Source organism: Miscanthus floridulus, chromosome 8 (genome assembly GCF_019320115.1).
Source record: "Miscanthus floridulus cultivar M001 chromosome 8, ASM1932011v1, whole genome shotgun sequence".
NCBI classification, from domain to species: Eukaryota; Viridiplantae; Streptophyta; class Magnoliopsida; order Poales; family Poaceae; genus Miscanthus; species Miscanthus floridulus.
In genome coordinates, this window is record NC_089587.1 from 194,984,769 (window position 1) to 195,003,328 (window position 18,560).

The 18,560-nt window shown below is 42.0% G+C and overlaps 2 protein-coding genes across 2 annotated transcripts; both read right to left on the bottom strand.

The window, feature by feature from the left end:
• Positions 1–3,289: 3,289 nt before the first annotated feature.
• On the bottom strand, positions 3,290–5,868 carry LOC136474444 (uncharacterized). The gene is made up of 3 exons (XM_066472020.1): positions 5,702–5,868; positions 5,336–5,501; positions 3,290–3,825 (listed from the first exon to the last, which is right to left on the bottom strand). Exons 1-3 carry the CDS (start codon positions 5,781–5,783, stop codon positions 3,564–3,566), a joined length of 510 nt encoding a protein of 169 aa, XP_066328117.1. The 5' UTR covers positions 5,784–5,868; the 3' UTR covers positions 3,290–3,563.
• Positions 5,869–8,451: 2,583 nt separating this feature from the next.
• On the bottom strand, positions 8,452–18,177 carry LOC136477831 (bifunctional nitrilase/nitrile hydratase NIT4-like). Its single transcript, XM_066476092.1, has 5 exons — positions 17,861–18,177; positions 10,323–10,514; positions 9,478–9,771; positions 9,028–9,309; positions 8,452–8,899 (listed from the first exon to the last, which is right to left on the bottom strand). Exons 1-5 carry the CDS (start codon positions 18,003–18,005, stop codon positions 8,727–8,729), a joined length of 1,086 nt encoding a protein of 361 aa, XP_066332189.1. The 5' UTR covers positions 18,006–18,177; the 3' UTR covers positions 8,452–8,726.
• Positions 18,178–18,560: the final 383 nt, after the last annotated feature.

Genomic DNA, 18,560 nt, shown 5'->3' on the forward strand with positions numbered 1-18,560 from the left:
AGTGATGTAAAATATTAGTAAGATCTATTTAGATCACCTGACTCAATTTTAGGCATCTAATTTTTCATTTTAGACCAACCATAAATGGAAAGGATGAACTAATTTTTAGTCTAGTCTAGTTAGCTGTTCGTCCTCAATAGTCCACATATCCAAAACATAACTAAACTTTTGTTACCTAAAATTTTTTAGTTGAACTAATAGCTAATCTAGATGGTGTAAACACGCTCTAAGCTAGAGCGAGAAAAAAGTGAGCATGGAATGGATGGCACGAAAGTGCAACAGCCTGTTCGTTTGGCTCTGGTTTGTCGTAAACGATCGTAAATTTTCAATCAGAATAGTATTTTTCTCTCACACAAACCAGCCAGCAGTACTTCTTCACGAACCAATAACGATACGAACTAGCCAACCGAACAAACCAGCCCCAGCCAACCCAACAGGCAGAGGGTGGAAGAGGACCGGGGTGCAGAGGTGCAGTAGGCACAGTACCCGTAGGGGGCAGGGCACATGGGAATCTGGGTCCAGCGGCTCTCACTTTGCTGTCCTCTGCAGGTCTTTTACAAATAGTGCCCCGTTCGTCTGTACTTGAAATCGGGTTAATATTTTTCTCTCACGATATCTTACTCAGAACTAATCCAAAATTCTCCAAAATTCCTCCGGCAGAACGGGCCCAGTGTAGCAGCTCACATCGGCATGAGCTGGGGGATTAGACTGGCACGGGCTCATATGCCCTTTCTGAGTTGGGCCATGTTTAGATGGCCACTGAATCGGCGCCGCCAAATTTTGTCGATACACTGTAGCTATTGTAGCGTTTTGTTTTTATTTGATAATAATTGTCTAATCGTTGACTAATTAGGCTCAAAACGTTCGTCTCGCAAAGTACAACCAAACTGTGCAATTAGTTTTTTATTTCGTCAACATTTAGTACTCCATGCATGTACCACAAGTTTAATGTGACGAGAAATCTTCTTTTTGTATAGTGCCAAATTCTGGAATTTGAGGAAACTAAACATGGCCTTGCTTAGTCGAAACTTTACAACCTCTCACGTCAAATACTGGATACAGAATATTAAATATAAATTAAAAAATAACTAATTACATAGATAGTGACTAATTTGCATGACGAATCTTTTAAGTCTAATTAATTTATGGATACTTAATAAATTCGTCTCGTGGTTTACCGACGGGTTCTGTAATTTGTTTTTTTATCAGTATTCGAATACCCATGCGACATTTTATGTAACATTCGATGTGACACCCCCTTATATCTAAACACCACCCAAAGCTTATCTTGTACTGTATGGGTGGTGAAACAAATCAATTGTGCACGCACAGAAGCCTTGAGGTGGGCGAGATCCTCATCCCCTCTGTTTTTCCAGCCAGCTCTCTCTGGCTTGGCAACAAAGAAGGCTAGCTCATCAGCTCATGCAGGAAACTGGACTCGAGAGTAGAGATTGGGGCTCAAGATGGATCGTTTTCACGCGAAAAGCTCATCGGCAGCGAGCGATTGACTCGTGGACAAGGGATGATGGGGCACACTGCTGGGCGACTCTGGACAATTGTCCCTCGCTCATGGCCCGTTCGGGCTTGGGGGCTGTTTAGTTTTCTCCCAAAATACCAAATTTTTTAAAATTCTTCGTCACATCGAATCTTTGAACGTATGCATGAAGTATTAAATATAAATAAAAAATAAAACTAATTACACAGTTTAGACGAAACCCACGAGACGAATCTTTTAAGCCTAATTAGACTATGATTGGACACTAATTGCCAAATAACATCACAACGCTACAGTAGCATTTGCCAAAAATTTCGGCATCAAACTGGCCCTTGTTTGAAGCAATAACTGAAAGCACAGTGATAGATTTGATGCGAAAGAAAAATATTGATGGTTGGCTGAAAAAGTACGGAGCCAAACACGCCCAAACGAAGAGCTCGCGGGTCGCCCTACTAAAAAAAATCGTTATGATGGCCGTGCGTGCGTACAGATGCCCCCCAAGTTGCGCCTGAATGGGCAAACGCGACGTCGACGGGCGGCACTGTGCCTGCGCGCGGTGCGGTGCTGGTGCCGGTGCCCTGTGCTCCGCCCCGGGTTAGGGGGCGTGCGGGGGAGGGACGGGATGGACGGGACGGCTTGACGCGCGACTTTGCCGACCCAACGCCAAGTCGCCAACTGATGACGATTCTTTGGCTCGCTCTCGGCACTCCGGTGGCCTGCTGGACGCCGGCCCCGTGCGCCGCCAGAGGACCAAGTGCATGCTGCCGGGCCGGGCAGCGACCGTGATGTATATCTAGCAAAGGTACCAAAACCGGTATGGAGGTGATGTACTCCCTCGGAAAAAAAACGCAATTCTAGCTCACGTAGGAAGTATATGGCGAAGGCACCAAAACTAGGGGTATGGAGGCAGCGCGGCTAGCTTTTGCAAGCGAGGATGCCAAAACCGGATATGGAGGTGGTGGCAGTGGGGCGCCTGGCACGACTTTGTAAGAGGTTCTCTGCAATTGATTGGTTGACTTGTGCTAGGGAGCGGGAGCGTTTTGCACGGCAATGCGTGACTGGTTGGGACTGGGGCAGATGGATCGAGATCGTCGACGTAGTATACGTGGGTTGAGGACGAGCATGCAAGTCCCCAAGTCCGGTAACATGATGATGACGATGACCTGTACTGAAAGCGATGGCGAATGGACGGACCACCAGCCTTCCTAGTTTTGGATATGATCTGCATGTCTCATGTCGCCGCGCGCCTCGCCCGCCTATAATTGCATCGCATCGCAGGAGGGAACCCCACCCGCCACCCGCCACCCGGCAACGCCTCCATGGCCTCGGTGGCCATCAAGGGGCATGTCGCCTATCCGCACCTTGCTCCAAACATGGTTTGGTTTTACCGCACTCCACATCAACAATGGACGATCAAACACAGGATCCAACAGATTCCCAATTAATTTGCTGCTACATTTCAGTTCAATTTCAGCCTTCCATGTTCCAACTTCCAAGTAGATGCTCCAAATTCCTTGCAGATGCATGTACAATTCCATACTGCAACTGCAAGCCGCCTCCATGACTTGCGTTCATTCAGACACGCACACGGCACACGCCAACGTATTGGCAGGCAGATCAATCTACCCATAATCGGAGGGCACGCACCACTGTCTCGTCTACGGATCTGGAGGCATGGCCAGGGCCAGGCTAGCTTTGTTCCCATGTGGGATCAGCTTAGCATCATAGACACACACCCCTGAGTGACCCGACACCTCATCAACTTGTACGAACAATCATCAATTGCTGCTATAACAAGCATGAACACATTCATTCAATCAGAACAAAGAGGCTCGTCACGAAAGAGCCATCACAGTTTAGTGGAGATCCCCTTTCAAAAACATATGCTGCATAAATAAAAACATTAACATACCATACAGATGCATGTTATCCACACAACCTGATTTACTTGTAACGCAGCAGGCTGATCAACGAGAAGAGACACTAAATACGACAGCGTACTGCAGAAGCATATATGGGCCGGTCTACGAAATATTCTACAGTAACAGTTCACGGAACATCACGACATTCAGGAGTTGCTAGGGATCACATTAAAGAAGTGGTAGACTTCATCCTCGTCAAACACTCCAACCTCAGTTGAGCAGACCTCGCAGCAAACAGGGTGGTAGGCTTGCCCCTTGCGAAAGTTGAGTGGAGATGCAGTAGTTGGATCAGCAGCCCGCCCTTTGCGCTTCTCCCTTTTGCTCTTGCCCTCTCGCAGGATCTGATCAGTCTTGACCTTGCAGTTGCGAACGAACATTGCACGGTACTGGTTTACATACTTCTCATGCCTGAACATTAACAAAATCCGTGTACAATTAACCGTTTGAGGTTTTAATATATCAGCATAAATGCTTAATGCTCAAGGATCAATAGCAGAGAGCCAAACAGTACAACTGTGCAAGTAGCTTACAAACTACTACAAACTAAGTTATCTCTGAACGGTGCGAAAAAAAACAACAGTGTAGTGACACCAGATATATTAGTGCTTCCACATTGATCGCAAACAAACTGTACTAACAAGATGCCCTGACTCTTTTCATATCTGACTTCCCCGTTCCTGTTCAAGCACATGTTCATAGTAATAAGTCATATCTTCATGTTGCCTTACTCTGAACTATCCTAGATCTTATATCCAAGCATCAACAAAGCTACCCACAACTGACCATTGGATATTTATTCTACAACTTAGCAGTACCAGTATAGTATAGTGTTTGATAATCAGAGAAAACATAGGAGCAACACAAAACATCAAAGTTAAAAACGAAGGTATTTCAGAACGATACTTAAGCGAAACAGCCAAATAGCATAACGGCAAAATCCTGCTTCTAACAAACACAAAGATATTGTTCAAATAAACACATAGAAAACGAACTAAACTATATCTACTGATTCATGTCATGTCGTGCCTGGGATTCCCATTCTTGTCCAAGCAAATTTATAGCACGAACAAGTCCTATGATTCCATATAAGGAAGAAATGAGAAGGTACCATGAATGCTACAATTATTGATGCATCCCTGAGCCAACAGTCCACAGTTTTTTTTATAATCTATTATGATAACGCTTAGACACTCCTAGTAAGTTAACAGCATGGTGGTTTTCCATTTCCAGTAGTTTTTATTCCCTATTAAGGTAAGTATCTTTCAGAAATATGTAGTACTCCCTCCGTCCTGTAATATAGCGCGTTTCAAAAATTATAAGACAATTTAAGTAAATGCTCAAATGACACATGTGCCCATGGATTAAACCCAATTAAGGAGTTTCTCCTCAAATTATGGTTTCCTTTTTAACAAATTTTGCCAAATCTGAGCATGGGCGCCACATAAAATGCCTTATATTTCAGTACAAATTTTAGAAGTCATAACACACAATATTCCAGGATGGAGTAATAGTCTATAATAGGCAAAAGGTCTTCTAAACATGACTATTTAATACATAAACTGTTCTTTTGCCCCCTAGAATCTCTTGTATTTGGGTTCAGTTTTTGAATGCTTGTATGCTCTGTATTACAGGACGGAGTGAGTACATATGAAATATCTAGTACAGTTAGGAGTGGATTTATATTAATTGATTACAATTGTAAGCACTCCTATTTCACACAGGCAGTAACACCAGGATCCTGATGTGAGTAGTGGTAGGTATCTACCGTAAGAAAATTCTGAAACTGAAAAGGCAGACATTAAATAAAAAATACTTTTAACACGAAACGGAACCACAACTGGTAATAATCTAAATAATGGATATGATTACAATCTACGATTCCCTTCCTTGTGTCTATATCAACCAGTAAATGGATTACCTCTGACAATCCAAGCACAGGGTAGTAAAACAGGCGGGACAGCTGAGCACGGCGTCAGATGTGCGGCCTTTCCTCTGCCTGTCCACCCACCGCTCATCGACGTCATCCAGGTCGGGGTCATAGAACTCGGGCTCGACGGAGTAGTCGATCTCATCGTCGCTGGACACTGCAAATCAGAGATGGAAATAACACAAAGAGATGGCGAATCAGAGACAATGCTTCAGTCACAGTAGAATAGAGCAGGAAACCCGCTGTTTCTTGGACAAATTACAGAGGTAGGGTTCACGGAGAAGAAAGAGAGAGAAAAGGGTTTATATGAAGATTAGCCATCTGAAGCAGAGGGAATCAAGGGGATTAAGCAGTCACCTAGTTCGCGGGGATCCACGGAGTCTCCGGGCTCCGCTTCCATCGGCTGCTTCGCTGCCTCCTCGGCCTTCTCTGGCTCCATGGCTCCTTGCCGGCGCTCTCCCTCGCAATCGCAGCTTCAGTGCTTCTTTCCGCCCTCCTGGTCTCTTCTGTTCTGGCCCTTCTCCGATTCGCGGCGCTTCGTCCACGATGGATGGGCTGATACTGGACCGAATCTACACGAAATTGCGCCGCATCGTCAGCTCTCTTTCAGCCCATTATTTTTGGTGATTTTTTTTTGAAAAAATCCACATTACCTCATCTCACCTTTCACGAAAGTCCATTTTTCCTCTCAAACTCCAAAACCAGACAAAACACCTCGCTCTACTTTTAAAACCATTCATCTTACGTTTCTGGCCCTGTTATAAGCAGTTTTGAAAGTGGGTTTGACTTTTTCTTTTTTATTTATTTCGGCTGAATCTTTGAAAAATCATAGTAAATCACAGAAAAATCATAAAATAGAAAATCTAATTTTGTTGGACTCCACATGAGTAGATCTACACAGTGAACATATAATATGGTATGCTTTAGTACAAAGTTTTTACTGTGGCTTTAGATCTACACTTTTCTGTAATTAAATGGAACAATTCATAGCTGCAGTTCTATGGTCCAATTATGGTAACATTTTTATGGTGGGCTAATTATTGTATGCTTAAACTATAGTAAAAATTTCATCTCATTGGATCATGTATAATTTAGTTATAGATTTTATTTAGGTTTATACTTGTTAAATATAAATAAATCTATAACTAAACTATATATGATCGAATGAGTATGAAATTTTTACTATAGTTCAATCATATAATAATTAGTCCACCATAAAAATTTCATCACAATTGGACCATAGAAACGGCAGCTATGAATTATTCCAATTAATTACATAAAAAATAGATCTAAAGCCACAACAAAAGTTTTGTACTAAAGCATACCATATTATATGTTCACTATGTAGATCTACTCATGTGGAGTCCAACAAAATTGAATTTTCCATTTTATGATTTTTCTGTGATTTACTTTGATTTTTCAAAGATTCAGCCAAAATAAATAAAAAAGAAAAAGACAAAACCGCCTTCAAAACTGCTTATAACAGGGTCAGGAAGGTAAGATGAATGGTTTAAAAAGTTGAGGGAGGTGTTTGGCCTGGTTATAGAGTTTAAGGAGAAAAAACGGACTTTCACGAAAGTTAAGGTGGGCTTTTTCCTTTTTTTTTCAGGCACGTACATTGCTGACTCATGGGCTCATACTGCAGGACTAGCATTGTGGCCCGCGCAAGCCGCAAATAGTGCGAACAGCTAGTATTTTTCAATTTTGCTAAAAAAAGCTAGTATTTTTCAATGTAATAATTGGATGTGTTTTTTTTCTAATTGGATTAGTTCCATTTTTATTAATTAAAATATATATATATCGCGGAAAAGATTAGGATTTATTTATTTGATAATAGTTTTGCAATAGTCTTTTATAGTTATCATTTATACCAATTCCTTGATGCAAAACTCTTGTTATATCCATCTCTTCTTTCTTTTGTCTCACTATAAAATCCCGTGGCTATGTAATTTTTGTCGATGACAAATCAAGATATCCTTCAATTTCTTCTTCATGAACCCAATTCCTCTATTAAATCATTGCCACATCCCTCGTAAATTGTTTAGTTCCTCACCCTCTTATATAAATTAAATTTTGGATCATCTTATATCTTCTCTTGAAGATCCATGGTTAACCTTTTTGCCCTAATCCATCATCAAATTTATCATAATGTTGCACATATATTAGAGCCACTGTGATCTCAAATAGCCGCTGCTTGGCCTGTCTTCGCGCAAACATCCATTAGCGCTTATGGCCTTCCTAAACAAGTTATGGAAGAATCATCGATGCTAGTGAACTGTGTTCATCTTAGGTCCGCTACCATGGTATGACCACGTTTGTTTGTGTAGATGACCATAGACCATTACTCTATTCGCTTGGCTTATAAGCCGTACTTTTTCAGCCAACGAACAGTATTTTTCTCTCACAACAAATCAACCAACAATACTTTCAGCTATGGTTTATCAGCTAAGCGAACAGAACACATATCGACAGAAGTATATTTTATTTTTCAAGGCAAATCTATCTATACTCACTTCGTAACATTCAAACTCAACACGTATAAGTATTTTTGTAGTCCTAGTCTAGAATTGACTTAAGACAACTCTAAAACGCTACATATTTGTAACCTGAGAGAATATTTAAAATTGTCTTAGTTTTCTAAAATTGTTACGTGAAATATGAATATAGGTATGCTTTGTACTTGCAATTTTCATGCTTAATTGACCTTATTCCATACTCGAAGACATGAAATATCTCTTGCTTGATTAGCCAATTAGCCTGCTTGACTTATTCCGGTCGAATAATGTAAGCTAATAATGGAAGGAGCATGGGCATGTGCCAGACACGCAGCCATATGTAACTGACGCTGTTCGCGTGGTCAAGCCCGCGCCAATTACGCCGGACGGTTGCAAGGGGAGGTTCCAGTGAATGTCCCTCGAATTCCAACAAGATATGCTGAAAGGGCATCAAAAAAATAGATGCAGTAGATCTTCTTTAAAGACCTTTAGTTGCTGATGTAGCTAATAATTAGACTGAGACTAAAATCATGTTTAGATTTGGTTCTCCAATCCTAGCTAACTCTTAACAGGATTCATAGTTCTTCTTAGAAAACAAGACAAAAAAACATATGCAGCCCATAACGGGCGATTAACATTTGGTACTGTTTGAAACTGCAACGAAAGTAACAGGGTTCATAGTTCTGGTAGAGTTTATTCACCGAACACAAGACTTTACAAGGAGCATAACTGCATCCACCATTTTTTTCCGCCTCATTAAAGAGAATTTTTAGAGTTCAAAAGCTACAACTCCCAACTCCCATCCACGACACACAAACAGCAAACCAGAGGAGCTGAGCGACCTTCACCAAGGCTTCGGTACAACATAGTTTCATGGCCACACTCAATCAGCAAGATTTAGCATCGCTGTCACTCTTGGCAGCTGGAGTCTTCTCGGCGGCAGACGTGAAAGACACAGGGAGATGTGGTTGGTCATTCACTACCAAGCTAAGGACTTCAGGTCGAGAATAGTGGCCCACCACGTCGAAGTCAAACTTGGCTCGAACAATCTCTCCCAGGTCTGGAAATGGCAACAAGAATATGGTATAGTTTTCAACACTTCAAAATTGGTACTCAAACAACTATGGAAACACAACAGAACTATTCATGACTGCATGAGCAAAGCATATTGAGTGTTTGCATTCTTACCAAGGTCGGCGGTAATCAGTGCCTCTCCCTCATAGTTGGGGCCTGCCAAGACTTCACCAGATGGAGAAATGATAGCGCTGCCTCCAGGGCAAACAACAGTGTCTGCAGATGGCTCTTCACCTAAACCAGCAAACTCATACTCCGGTGGGGGAGGGTAGTCCTTTCTGCGGCAGAATTGGTTTGCTGACAAGACAAAGCATCCCCCCTCCAAAGCAATGTGTGTCATGGAGGCTTGCCAAACAGGCCTGGAGTCAGCAGTGGGGGCACAGTATATCTCAATACCTGCATATTACATAAGCTAAGAAACTCAATACGTATTCTGGTGTCAATGCCTCTTCAGCAATTGCTTATCTGACTTGTGTTGGAAGCTTATTTCCATTTCAATTCAAGGCTTCCATCCAATGAATGTAAGCTATCTTGGAAATTTATCAACATGAGATTGACTCTTACCTTTACCATACAGCGCTGTCCTCAAAAGTGGCATTTTATTTTCCCAGCAAATGAGCGCCCCAATCTTTCCAAGTGGAGTATCATAAACAGGAATAGTCGATCCATCCCCAAATCCCCATATAATTCTCTCTAATGCTGTTGGCATGAGCTTGCGGTGCTTACCCAGGTAATGGCCAAGAGGATCAAAGAAAAGCACTGAACAATAAAGGGTATAACCTTCCCTTTCAATCACCCCCATAACCAAGAAAACCTTATATTTTCCAGCCATAGCAGCTAAGCGTGTAACCTCTGGACCTGTAGATTCTTCTGTCAGTAAGTAGATATATACACCTAACGAAACAAACTATATGTCCATAGTAATGAAAAAGATGGAATATGCATTGACTGTGATAAATAGAAAACTAAATAATTATAATATTTAATCCATAAACCTAAAAATGATCTCAAGTAACTGGGTAATAGAACTCAATGCTAGAAATGGAACGACTTGGTCCCAACATGTCGATGAAGCAGCACTACCAAGTATCAACAAAAGAGCCAAGTTAGATGATTTTCCACATATTGACCACAAGCACCATTGTTCATCTACTTCAACTGAATCAGGAAGAGTGAAAAGAATTTTCAAATAGTTAGCATATTCTGGAAGTCCATAGAAGAACTTCTTCCGGACAAACCTTATACAGATTGCCATACATCAAGCACAAAAAGACATAACGATATTCCCAGATTGAGGCCAAATTTTTTTTTGGAGAAGCATTAACACCTTAAGTGTCTTGAGAGCCAGTTCAAAAATGATAAGAGAATTAATAATAATGCAGAGAAATGTCCATAATATTTCCACGTACCAGGAACATCTATAGCAGCTGCATGATACCTCCGGAATGCTTCCTTTCCCTTGTCTTTTGGATTAATAATACTAATACTGATCCCGAAGCCAAATGTGGATCCACGTGGATAGCCTCCAATAAAAGCTTCCGGAAAGACAACTAACTGTGAACCATACCCAGCAGCCTCTGCTATCAATCTCTCTGCTTTATCTGTAGAGAAAATAGTTCGTAACAATGTTAAAAAAAAAATAGTTCGTAACAAATCCATATTTATATATAAGTTCATTGAAATGCATCTTGCCCTCCCAACAATATTAATAATATCCAGGTAAAAGTAGACATCATTCATCCCTATTCCTCTCCTGGGCAATGGCATTGATCGGATGCGGTGAACAACATGGAAATTGGAAAAACTTTTTCCAGAACACAGCCCACTGCAACGACAAGCCTTGAAAGCATAACCTCAATGCATTTTTTTTGAAAATTTTATTTGGATTAGTAGATAAACATTTCACTCGGATTATACTGTCTGCAGTTTCTTTCAACAAGTCAGGCAAAAAACAAATACTGGGACATATAAGCCCACACAATCATCGAAACTTCCCCTTCTGATAGCTAGCCTTAGTTAAACTCAATCGTTGTGCTTTCTGCTTAAACATCCTCAAATGAAATGTATGAAATAGAATGAACGTCTTCTTACTCAAGAATCCATGACAAGCTTAATGCTGACCATAAGCTATTAAATTTCAAAAGTAATGAGCTAGAAGAAGCAGGGAGATTAATTGTTTTTTTCTTTTTTACTATGTACAGTAATCTATTCTCGCATTAATTTTTCTCCCCCTTCATGGATTTTTTCAATGAAGAATTATCTTTTTATTTTTATTTTGAATTGATTGAAATTAAGTGGATGAGTGAAAAAAAGACTACTATTTTAATCTACTAATTAATTCTATGTAGATTCAAGATAATAGAATAGAAACGAATCTTAAGTGTTGTAGAAGAAACTATATGTAGTTGTTTCTACCACCCTTTTATGATTCCAACCAGATCCTTTCATTTAAGAGTTGGATTTCTATTTTCTGTAATCCACTTTTAATTTCTTCAATGATTAGTTGCGATTCCGGTTAATCATTTTTGGCTGGCTGTTTTTTGCATAAATAATAGCTCTAAGTAAAAACCTGGCAGGGGTAGCCTCCACTCTGGCTCCTACATCTCTGTTACTGCAAGTGGGGCGAGGAGCTCTCCATAACAGGAGCACCGCGGAATCAGCCTCCTTCGGCATCTCCACCAACCCTCCCCGCCCCGCGCAACCCCCCCCCCCCCCCCCCACACACACACACATTTCAACAACTTGTACATGTTATAATTTACTTTGGATCATCTAGTAGTGGATCCAGTAGGTTAGTTCTTTCCTGTTGAATCATGAGTTTGCTTCGGGGTAGGAGACAGAGAGAGAGAGAGAAGTAGGAGCATCTGACCGTCGGAGGAGCTCCCTGCTTTCACTGGTTCGTTGGTGAAGCTCTGCACTAGGCAGCGACGGTCGGAGTAGCGGTGGAGACCGGCGGTGGTGGTGAAGGCAGTGGCGCTTCCCGCCGCTGGCAGTGCCATCCTCTGGATCGGATTAGGGTTAGGACAGTGGGGCTGTGGCGGCGGTGAACCTCGTGAACAGAGCCGTTTGCCCCACCTCCTCTTTATAGGCACTGTGCAACGGGGGCCCACTAGCACTAGATGGCTAGACGTCCCCGATCAGGACGCGGTCAAGGGGTCCGTCTCGACCGTTGGGTCAAGACGGATGAGATCAATTCTAACATTCTCCCCCTTGATCTCAACTCATACTTTAACTTTAAACTTTGACTTTAATCACTTTTACTTTTATTTGTTCCATCACAGATTAGTGCATAGAGCATGCTTCATCGTCACGGTCAATCGCCGATAGACTTAACAGCTACAATACACATCTCTCTTCTGAAACAGATTCTTTAACTTTGGGCCCTTTATTGTCCGGAAATCATAGGCTATACCATAAACCCATGTCGACTGTGTGTTCTCTAAACACACTGGGTGGTAAGCCTTTTGTACGCGGATCCGCAACACTTGCTTGTTGCTTTTATGTTCAATACTTTTAGTATGATTCCAGACTTTCTCCTTCACAACGTACAACTTTATCGTCAATGTGTTTGGCAGCACACTTGACCCGTTGTTATAGGAGCGAACTACTTAAATGGTTATTGCTGTTGTATACCATTATCAATTCCGGGTGTAAGTTCTTTTAACCACTTCGCCTGTCCTTTAAGCCTCATATCAAGCTATACTGTGGGTATGCATCCTTGATGACACCACAACTGTTTCTTTGGAGCTTTTCCACAATAAAACTCCAACTGCGAGTGTTAGCTACTATGTGGGTTTCACTAAACATCTCGTCAAAATTTAACATTTGTACCCACAACTATTTGAGAGTACTTATTCTTTCTTACTCACCATGAGGCCTATAAATCTTTGCACAATTGCAAAACATTCTCATCTCCATTCCAGTGATCTATATCTGGACTGGACTTCTGCCAAAATATCCCGGATACATGAACTATGTCAGGGTAAGTTCTTGCTTATAAGCATTCATTAAGCTTCCAACAGCTGAAGCATATAGGACGTCCTTTTGATCGATCTCATATTCATTCTTGGAACACTGAAAGTTCCGAAAACTATTACCCTTTACTATAGAAACAGGCGCAAGTTTACTCATATATATACTTTATTTCTTTAGAATCTTCTCTAAGTATACACTTGAGATAGTTCTAATACCCCTTTTCCTTTTATCTCGGTAAGTTCCAATTCCTGGAACGAATGATGCTTTACCAAGACCATTCTTATTGAAACTTGAGGACAAGAACTGCTTTTTCTCCAACAGTAGATTAACACCACTACTAGCGAGTAAGGTGCTACCCACATGTAGGATTAGGAAAATAAATTTCCCATGTTTAAACTTTGCATAAATACAATTGTCCTCTACATTCTCTTTAAAACCCAAACTTTCTTATTGTACTGTCAAACTTCAAGAACCACTGTCTTGAAGCTTGCTTTAATCCATAAATGGATTTCTTTAGGCAACATCCCTTTATGTTCTTTTCCTTCCACGACAAAACCTTTTGAGTTATGCCATGTAAACATTTCCATACAAATTCTCGTTGAGGAATGTGTCTTTACATCCTTCTGATGTAACTGTAAATCGTAATGTGCCACTAATACCATTATGATTCTAAAAGAATCATTGCATACTCATTATAATCTATTCTTTCTCTTTATGTAAATCATTTCACCACAAGTGACGCTTTATAGCTTTCAATATTCCCTTTTGATATCTTTCTATATTCCCTTTGGAGTCATCTTTGTCTTGTAGACCCATTATAGCCTACTGTTTTGGCTCCATTAGTAATTTCTTCCTAGTCCCAAACATCGTTGGTATTTATTGATTTCATTTCATGTTCCTTTGCTTCTTGCCATTTAGACGAGTGAACGTCTCTTATGGCTTCTTCAAATGAGGTGGAATCACTCTCTATTTGAATTTCTTTCTTAACTTTTACTTCTTAGTCACCAGAAATATCTGATTTTCTTATTCTTTGAGATCTTCTAGATCCTCGTGGCACTTCTTTCATATTGGGCTATTGTTACTCTTCATTGCCAAAAGGCAATTGTTCTATAGCCACCTGTATCACAAGATCCTTGTTTACTTATTCATCCTCTTTAAGAGCTAACATCAGGTGTTGTATATGTCATACAACATCAACATGTATTAAGCAATTTATTGCTCTAAACACTGTAGTGGATATGTAATCCCACTTCTATTCAAGCTTTAGGTATCTACATACCATGCTCCCCCAGATTACTCCATCTTCAGTAAAGATGGTGTATCTTCAAATTTCTTATTTTGGGTTTAATCTGTCAAAAAACTCATACGGCGCGTTTAGCACCGCCTTGATGACTCTGAACTCGTCCAGTATGAATACTAGCCGACTATGCTATCTTCCCATCGGAACTATAAAAAGTCCAGGAATTTAGCTATTTCTTTACTTTAGGGGTATCATTATTATGACCGTCTTACTCCATCAACGATCACATTCATCTTTTATAGATCACTTTTACCTTCAATGCATAGTGTGCATTGCTTATCTGAAGTATGGGGAAGTATCTTTCTTAATCTTACATTTCTCCCCCTCGAAATGTGGTATGAACTTTTCTACCACAATTTCGAAACATTCAGAACTCTTGTGAATGAGGAAACTTTGATTACTTACTTTATCCACATGATTACAGCATGCAAACAAAATTCGTATGGGAGTACATTTTCCTCATTACACTTCAAAACTCAACATAGTCTATTATTCATCAATACTTCTGCAAGTCACACTTGCATATCATTCTTATCTCTTGGTTCACATGCAACTTTCTTTTGTTCTCAAACTCATTGAGTACTTATGACCATGACACAATCAGAGTGTACGGTAAATACTAGAATAGCATAAGAGCTATCCCAAAACTTCTCTCCATGTGCGGGATATTTCTTTAGAGCATATGAATCATCACATCCTCCTCCCGCCATGCGGGATAAGTACTATGCCAAACTCTCCCGCCATGCAGGATTGGTTAACATATGTACTATGCCAACTTTACCCCGTCATGCGGGTATTTTCTCAAAATTTTCCCGCCATGCGGGTACTATCACAAACTTTTTTCCCTCCATGCGAGATATTCCTTTGAACGGACATAATTGCCAGGATTGGCTCGTGTTCAATCATCAAATTCAGAAATAAACCCGAATATTCTTTTAACACACATGTTTAGTACAATGTTAGTCAAATTAAACATGTATATGACTTTTACAACTCTCATAAGTGAAACTGAAAATAAATTCTTCTCCACAGAGAGTACATAAAAGACATTTCTCAATGAAGACTCTCATTGATCTATCCTTTTTTTTTTTTTTCTTGGATCAATATCCTAGAATTCTTTTCTTTTGAAGCCATTCTTTAAAGAGAACACAGTCCCTTAACCAATGGCATTCTTTCATACATAACTTGCCCTTAGGCATTTCATCATCTGAGTTACAAGTACCCAGCTCATTTCTCTTTCTGCCTTCAAGAATGAAAGCATGGAGGTCTTTTGTCTGAAAAATATTCAACAATAATGCTCATTAAACTTTGAAAACTTTATGTTCTATTCTATATCACCGTTGGGCAGAAATAGAATAAAACATCATTCTTCTACATTAATTCCACATCACCGTTGGGCAGAAATGAAATTAACGTATAGAAATTCAATTAATCTTAAAAACATAAAACTGCTCCTCAAAATTAAATTCTCCCGTTGGTTCGAATTTAATTAGAAGACAATCAACTTCATTGCAGCGGAAACATGAAAATACATTTATCTAGTTTAAGAGCATTCCTTGAACTTTATCTATTCTCTGAAAATTGGTCACTTTGATACAAAATTATCAGAGATTCAAACTTTAAACATAAAACTCATAGAATTATAATATTGTTATCATCAACGTTGGTCAGAAAATAACAATACCATAATTTAACTTTAATCTTAAACTCATAAATGAACTTATAATATTGTTATCATCAACGTTGGTCAGAAAATAACAATATTATAATTCATCTTATCTATAAACCGACTATTCCTCCAATTAAAAAAAAAATTTCTCTCTTTGATTCTAATTTTAACTGGAGGATAAACTTTTCATCATTTACTGAATAACTATAACTGCTCTTCAAATTAGAAGACAATAAACCTTTAACTTTGCAGCGGAAACATGACAAAATTTCTTTTCCTACTTTTCAGAAGCATTTTTACTTTACTCATCTGTTCTCTAAACAAATTATCACGTTGGATTAAATTTGAGTAGAGATAAAACATTTAAGCTTAACTTTATTCATTCAAAATAGCTTCTGAAAAATAAAATAAAATAATAAACTGAAAACTCTCCTTCTTGTTCATTTGGCCCGGAGGCCTGCTTGGCTCGAAGGCCTGATCTCTTGTTCGGCCCAGCAGCCACTCGCGCAGCGCGCACCCGCGCCCAGGCCGCAACCTGGGCCTGGGCCGGGAAAGTGGCATCCCGCCTGGGCTGCTTTCGACCCGACCGTGCTCAGCCGTCGATGGAGATCGGACGTCCGTCCGCGCCCAGCGGAGGATCAAAAAGCACCAGCGGCCGCCGTTCCCCTGAAACCCTAGTTCAATTTCTTTCCTCCCTTCTCTCTCGCACGCCTCACGCGACAGCCGCGGTTGCCGTCGGCGCCGGTCGGGGCGGCCGTCCTAGCCGGTGAGGAAGACGCCGCCCGGAGTGGTCCCAGCGGCGGCTCCCCCCCTCTATTTTCTTCCCCTCCTCCTTTCTCTCTCGTGCCGCACTCAGAGGAGCAGCAGAGGCCCAATGGCCGATCGGAGGAGTCAGTGGTGGCGCCGCCGCCAGTCCCCTCGCCGGTGCGCGCGCCCACCGCAAGGTGGACGCGCCGTCGTCGAGCGGTCTGGTGGTGGTGCCCTTTACCGCCGAGCCCGAGGCGTGGCCGCGCGATGGCGTAACAACCGGCCAGGAGCCGTTCTGTTCTTCCCGCGCGCCGACGAGGCGGCGTCGCGGTATCTCTTTCCCGCGCGACGGCGGTGGCGCCGGCGGTACGTCCCGCAGGCCCTTTCTCTTTCTCACTGTCTGAAATTTCTTCGTTGTTCTTTTCTTTAGGGTTAGGGTTTCTTTTCTTTTAGGTTTCACTGTTTATCTTCCCCGAAGGGACTGCGGTTTTAGGGTTCGGCATACACGAGAAACCGATCCCTCCTTCTTTAACCCGGTTAGGGTTAGGGTTCATCCGAACCCTTTGTATTTCTTTTCTTTCGATCCGAATCGGATCTAGCTCCGTTATTTTTCTTTTCTTTCTTCTTTTCTTTGCCCCGATCCAGATCCACATACTAGAGAACCTGCTCCGGTACCATTGTTATAATTTACTTTGGATCATCTAGTAGTGGATCCAGTAGGTTAGTTCTTTCCTGTTGAATCATGAGTTTGCTTCGGGGTAGGAGACAGAGAGAGAGAGAGAAGTAGGAGCATCTGACCGTCGGAGGAGCTCCCTGCTTTCACTGGTTCGTTGGTGAAGCTCTGCACTAGGCAGCGACGGTCGGAGTAGCGGTGGAGACCGGCGGTGGTGGTGAAGGCAGTGGCGCTTCCCGCCGCTGGCAGTGCCATCCTCTGGATCGGATTAGGGTTAGGACAGTGGGGCTGTGGCGGCGGTGAACCTCGTGAACAGAGCCGTTTGCCCCACCTCCTCTTTATAGGCACTGTGCAACGGGGGCCCACTAGCACTAGATGGCTAGACGTCCCCGATCAGGACGCGGTCAAGGGGTCCGTCTCGACCGTTGGGTCAAGACGGATGAGATCAATTCTAACAGTACAGTCACATCCCAGCTCCGTGCGCGCGTAAGAGGCAATCAGACGAACAGCTTGCGTAGACGCGCACTGACGGAATAACAGTCGTAGAACAGAGAAGGGGGTTCGAAAACGGGCGTGTGCTCACCGAGAGTGGCGGGCGTGTCGTGGAAGATGGTGGACGCCTGCACGACGGTAGCACGCACGGTGGTCGCGTTCGGGTCGGCGCCGCCGTTCATCGCCACCTCGGCGATCACCTGGCCGGCACCCGAGCCTGAGGTCACCAGAGCCATCAGGGGAGGCTTGCTTTGCTGCTAGCCTGCTAGCACTTGCTTGGGCGCGAGCGCGACGCGGAGGCGGGGAGCCGGGGACAATGGAAGCTCTCGTGGAGCGGATCAGTAGTGGACCCTGAGAACAGGGTGGGTTTGGTTTGGTGGGGCGAGTCAGGGAGGGAGGAACGTTCTATTCTATCACATCACGATGCTTCCAGTAGGCTCGTGGACGAGCATGTTCCGGAGGCCGTAAATGATCGTGGATTATTTACCGCTGACTGGTTTGGTGTGAGAGAAAAATACTATTTTTGATTAGAAATTTACGATCGTTTATGAGCAAGCGAACAGACATTGCTGTACGTCTAAAATTTACGATGTGGTGGTGCCTAAATAAAATTTGACTGTACGTCTAAAAATAGGTACCACTACTGTTTGAGCTGCAGTATGCGGTATTGTTGCTGGGCCCCATGACACAGCTGAAAAAGATAAACAACAAGCAGTATATTGAATGGAGGAGAGAGTAAAGGACTATGCGGCTTCACTTTTCTTCTTTGTTTATTAACTGGGCACCGATTC